Below are 6,179 nucleotides of genomic sequence, written 5' to 3'. Positions count from 1 at the left end.
AAAACAGCTTAAAATGATGCATAGCTATTGTTCAAAGCTTTAGAAATCCAGCTTCTTATTACCATACCTGGCTAGGTCCTCAGCTCCAGGGTCTTACAAAGCCACCTGCTGGTGTTGTGGTCTTGTCTGAGACTCACCTGCTGTAGGACATACTTGTATATTCTTGTGGTTGCTGTCAGATAGTCGCTAACATGGACTTTTACCAACACATATGTCATCATGCGTGTAAGCTGAGTAGGCAATGTCATATGCCAACAAGATGCAAGTCACAATCTCATGCTAAGCAGTCACAGAAGTGATGCACAGTCATTCCTGCCACACTTTATGGTTACAGAAAGTCACTATTCTCACCCATACTTGACAAAAGATGTGAATGCCAAAACTGTATCATTGGCAGCAGCTAAAAACCAAAGCATGTCACCTGGAGTGCCTGAGAATAGTTGAGAGGATCTGGGATCCAAACAGCTTTCCATTCCAGGTTCAGTCATTCAGGCAAACAGTTCTACTAAGATTGAATGTGTCCAAGAAGTGAACTTGGTCTCTTGACCAATGTCCACTGACCCTATTGTAGGGCTAACAGATGCTTTTTCATCTCTCTGACATGTGTTCACTAATGCCTGAGGCATCTGCATGTGGGAAAACAAATGGCTTCTCTTAGATCAGGGCCTAGTATGCCTGTCTTCTCCATTTGTATAGTAGCCCTTCTCAAATCAGCAGTTTGTACACATTGCTGGTCTCACCATATAAGGTGATTACAAGCTAGTCTCTAACTTGCAATGGCTCAAACTAGGATTTTTCAACTTTACAATGCTGCAAAAAGTCAGTATTGAGTAGAAACCATGCTTTGAATTGTGAATTTAAGTCTTCTCCTGGGCTAGTATAACATTCAGGTGATGCTTGGGCAATGACTGTGAATGCAGCTCCCAGTCAGTCCTGGCATCAGAAAGGAAATGCCAATACTCCACCAGGTACTGTGTTGATAGCATTTTTTGGATATCATGTTTTATATTTTTACATTTGTCATGTCTTCAAAATGCTCATCAGTATGTCAACAAGTGACATGAGCTGGAAACAATACAAGGCATAACTACTTGCGTAAGAACAAAGACCATGTACATACTTGGGGGGAGGGGTACCCTTAGCTTTAAATAAGTAGATTGTGAATTAGCCCAAAGTTAAAGTAGAATAACATGTTTGTGTTTAATTTGACAAATTTAAATTGCTTCCTACATGCCTTTCATCTTTCTCAGGTGGTAACACTGCGATTTGATTCCATGACCTCCATTTCCCAGCTCCCAGTGGCTGGTATTTCTTGTTAGCTGGCGACCTTCATCTATCCATGGGCTTAGGTAGTTGGAGATTCCACTGACTGACATGTAAAGTCACAACTCTATTCTTCATAGCTCAAGATGTCTCCCCAAGCCTGGGAAAGGCTGAAACTGCTGGTGGTGTTGTTCGGGTGCTTGATCAACCATATCGGTGTGTCCTTCAGAAACCCAGTGGTTAAGAGAATAGGAGTTTCAATCTAGCTGTGCTTACAGGCTCACCATTGCATCTGGTTGTCTGTTGGAAAGTCCCAGGTGTCAGATCTCTCAAAGAGAGATATGATCATATACCACCTGCTATCCTGTCCAAATTGCTTCTTTCCTTTTTGATTAGGTTTACTTTACTGAGATACAGTTCTCCCATTTAATGTGTCCAACCCAATGCTTTTCAGTGTATTCACAGGATTGTGTAACCATTGTTGTTATCTAATATTAGAACATTTTTGTCACGTCAACAAGAAAACCTGTGCTCAATTAAGCAGTTGCTCTCAATATCCCCCCTCCAATCTCTCTCTATGGCTTTTCCTAAAGTGTACTCGTGTATAAATGGAGTCATATGATAGGTGAATTTTTGTGTCTGGCTCCTTTCACTGATCAATTCATTTTCAAGGTTCATCCATGTTGTGTCATGTACCACATTCAGTCTTTGATATTACTGAATAATATTTCTACTTTATCAATATACTGCTTTTGGCTTATCTAATCTTCTATTGGTAGATATTTAAGTAGTTCTACTTTTTGGCTATTATGAATAGTGTTTTATAAACATTTGCATCAAGTTTTTGTTAAGACATGCACTGTAGTTTCCCTAGGAATATAATTGCTGCATTGTACAGTAGCTTTAAAAGAATTATTTGATTTTATTTGAGAGAGAGAGAGAAATGGGAGATCTTTTGGTTCACTTCCCAAATGAGCACAATACTTGAGGTTGGGCCAGGCTAAAGCCAGGAGCCAGGGATTCCATCCAGGGTGGCAGGATGGTTTATATTGTTGGCAAGAAACAAGAGTATGGGCCATCATCCGCTCCTTTCCTAGGTGCATTTGCAAGGAGCTGAATGGGAAATGAAATGGTTGGGACTTCCATAGGGAGCTCAATCTTCTGTCACAGTGCCTACTCTTCTATGTTGAAATTTTTTAAAAATCCATATTTTCATTTGTGATTGCACATACTTTCACTTTCCTTACATTTGTTTCAGGCTTACCTTGTGTCTATTATTTTTTCTTTTTTATTGTTATTATTATATTTTTTTCATGGTCACAGGTTTTTATTTTGCATTTACACCCACTGGTGAGATGGAGATGACCAGGGAGGTGCTTGGTAAGGGAGGATCAACCGGGCCAAAGTTGAGATACAGAGTGTGGGCTGCCATTGGGGCCAGGTGGTCAAGCGTGGCTTCTGCGGTGACGGGAGAGGGGAGCTAACTACCATAGGCCCCGCGAGCACTGCTCAGGACCCGGAGCTGCCTGCACCACTGCTGGGCAGATCTGCTCAGCCGGTGGGGACTGAGCGCTCGGGATCGCTGGCCTGCAGCTTACTTAGCCAGGGGGTTTCAGAAGTTTCTGCCAGCAAACTTGGCCTTGCTGCCCAGCTCCTCTTCAACTCTGAGCAGCTGGTTGTACTTGGCCAGGCACTCAGGCCGGCACGGTGCTCCAGTCTTGATCTGCCCAGTGCACAGTCCCACCACCAGGTCGGCGATAAAGGTGTCCTCAGTCTCCCCAGAGCGATGAGACACCATGACGCCCCAGCCGTAGGACTGGGCCAGCTTGCACGCCTTCAGGGACTCAGTCACGGAGTCAATCTGGTTCACTTTGAGCAGCAGACAGTTGCAGGACTTCTGTTCCACGGCCTTGGCGATGTGCTTTGGGTTGGTCACGGTGAGATCGTCCCCCACCACCTGGATGCCCGTGCTGGCTGTGAATTTCTGCCAAGCTTCCCAGTCATCCTGGTCAAAGGGGTCTTCGATGGACACCACTGGGTAGTCTTTGACGAAGGACTTGTACAGGTTGGCCAGCTGGTCGGGTGTGATGTAGCAGCTGGGATCATCTGCAGACTTGAAGTCTAGGTCGTACTTGCCGGACCTGAAGAACTCAGAGGCAGCCACGTCCATGCCGATGACCACCTTATCAGTGTAGCCGGCCTTTGCAATGGCATTCTTCAGCAACTCCAGGGCTTCCTTATTCTCCAGGATGTTGGGAGCAAACCCGCCCTCATCGCTGAGAAATCCTTGCCGTATTTCTCCTTGATGACATTTTCCAAGTTGTGGTAGACCTCAGCCCCAATGCGCATGGCTTCCCGGAAGTTGGCTGCTCCGATAGGCAGGATCATAAACTCCTGCATGGCCAGCTTGTTGCCGGCGTGCGAGCCACCATTGATGATATTGAAGGCTGGGACTGGCAGGATGACTTCCGAGTTACCAGCCAGGTCAGCAATGTGGCGATACAGGGGGACCCCCTTCTCCACGGCAACGGCTTTGCACACAACAAGGGACACACCCAGGATGGCATTCGCACCAAACTTGGATTTGTTTTCAGTCCCGTCCATGTCGATCATCAGCTGGTCTATCTTTTCCTGCTTGACAACGTTCAATTTCTTGCTAACCAGGGCAGGCGCAATAGTTTTATTGATGTGCTCAACAGCCTTTGAGACACCCTTCCCCATGTAGCGGGTCTTGTCATTGTCCCTCAGCTCCAGGGCCTCACAGATGCCAGTGGAAGCTCCACTGGGCACAGCAGCTCGGAAGAGACCTTTGGAGGTGTAGAGATCAACTTCCATGGTCGGATTCCCACTAGAATCAAAGATCTCTCAGGCACACATCTTGAGAATAGACATGGTGGTTTTCTGGACGCTGCACTCTGAAGCACAAGGGAGAAGCCGAGGGTGCTGCAGACACCAACGCGAGCGTGAGGAGAGAAAAGTTGTTATTATTTTTTATGAGAGTTTTTTTTTACATAGTCCAACTGTCAGAAGAGCTTTTTTTCCCTGACAAGTTGAATACTGTTTTGTTTTTGTTTTTGTTTTTTTTTAAAGATTTATTTGCTGCCTTCCAGCAGGGACACTAAAACGACGAGGAACTCTCTGGAGGGTCTGGAAAAACAGGAGCCGCCACCGCAACCGGAACACACAACGAACGGGCGGCTTATATACAGTTCTCCACCAATCACTTCTCCCCGTGGGTCCACTTGGCGCTACCTGATAGGCCAGTAGCAATGACATAATCACAGCAAGGGCATCAGCCTATCCCCGTGACTTTCTGTTTGCCTCCTGGTGGGACCAACCCCGCCTCCTGGCCCTCGGCCAGCCGCCATCTTGTGACTGCCTATCATACACGTGCTCCGGCGCACCGCTCCCCACATTTATTTTTATTGCAAATTCAGATATATAGAGAGAGGAGGAGAGACAAAAGAGGAAGCTCTTCTGTCCAATGATTCACTCCCCAAGTGAGTGCAACGGATGGAGCTGGGCCAGTCTGAAGCCAGGAGCCCGGAACTTAATCCGGGTCTTCCACATGAGTGCAAGGTCCCAAGGCTTTGGGCCATCCTCAAGCAGGGAGCTGGATGGGAAGTAGAGCTGCTGGGATTAGAACTGGCACCGATATAGGAGCCCGGCATGTGCAAGGTAAGGATTTTAGCCGCTAGGCTACCACACTGGGCCCTATGATACAGTTTTGTAGGTATAGTGATTCTCCCACTTCCTCCCTCCTCATTTTCCCTTCATACTATTGTCCTCCCCCATATTATCACAGTAGTGTGATTCTTTAGTAACAGTCACAAGTTTAACATTTTGCTATTTAAGTGTGTCATAGCATTGTAGGTATAGGCAAAGATAGAAAAGCCAATATCATACTGTCAAGGTGTATTTACCTAATCTATTGAGAGTCCTCCTTCTATTCAAGAGTAGAGATGCTTACTGCAATGGATCTTCACTTCTCAGTATGCTAGTCTGCATTATACAGTTTATGAGAATATGTGTATATACTTGATTGCCTATATATCTATTTCATCTGTATTTTGCATGAAGGTTGTCATATCATAGAAAACATATTATACTTGTCCTTTTGGGATTGGCTTATTTCACTGAGCATAATGGTCTCCATTTGTGGCCATTTTGTTGCAAATGATAAAATTTCACTCTTTTAATGGCTGTGTAGTATTCCATGGAGTTGATATACCACGGTTTCTTTATCCATTCCTCTTTATATGGGTATCTTAGTTGCTTCCACATTTTTCCTATTGTGGATTGTGCTGCTATAAATATAGGGTTACAGGTTGCTTGCTCATGTGCAGATTTCACTTCATTCGGATATATTCCCAGGAGTGGGATAGCTGAGTCATATGGTATATCGCTTCTGTAATCACTGTGTTGACATTTTTAAGGGATTCTGTATATGTTATTAAGTAGTAAGCTGTTTTTTAATTTTCAGCATTTCCTGCTTCATACATTGTTTACTATTCAGTTTAATGCTATGCCTACATCTCTACTAATCAGACACTTGTATATTATTCATTTGCTGTCTGCTCAGAGACCAAAAATGAATTTAATTGCTGACCTATTGAAAATAGAATTGAACAACTGAAAGTAGCATAACTGCACTGGCATTGTACATTAAGTTAAGCCACTGCCTGCTATGGTAATATCCCATTTGAGTGCTGCTTTGGGTCTCCACTGCTCTACTTCTGATTCAATTCCCTGCTAATGCAACTGGAAAAACAGCAGAAAATGGCATAAATGCTTGGGGGTCCTGCCATCAACATGGAAGACCCAAGTGGAGTTTCATACTCCTAGCTTCAGCCTGGTTAACCGCAGCTACGGGGTCATTTTGTGAGTGAACCAGTGGATGAAAGATTTTTTTCTTT

At 44.7% G+C, this 6,179-nt stretch overlaps 1 protein-coding gene across 1 annotated transcript; it reads right to left on the bottom strand.

Moving 5' to 3' along the window:
- Window positions 1–2,579: 2,579 nt before the first annotated feature.
- Window positions 2,580–4,230, bottom strand: LOC121169321 (alpha-enolase-like). The gene is given in 2 exon segments (XM_040999885.1): window positions 2,580–3,546; window positions 3,549–4,230. Coding segments are annotated over 2 exon segments (1,221 nt in total). The 5' UTR covers window positions 4,099–4,230; the 3' UTR covers window positions 2,580–2,875.
- Between the last annotated feature and the right edge of the window lie 1,949 nt (window positions 4,231–6,179).

Source organism: Ochotona curzoniae, unplaced genomic scaffold (assembly GCF_017591425.1).
Source record: "Ochotona curzoniae isolate NIBS_2020 unplaced genomic scaffold, NIBS_Ocur_1.0 scaffold_1852, whole genome shotgun sequence".
Taxonomy (NCBI): Eukaryota; Metazoa; Chordata; class Mammalia; order Lagomorpha; family Ochotonidae; genus Ochotona; species Ochotona curzoniae.
Note: the sequence above shows the minus strand (reverse complement) of the source record. Positions and strands in the feature narration are given on the sequence as shown.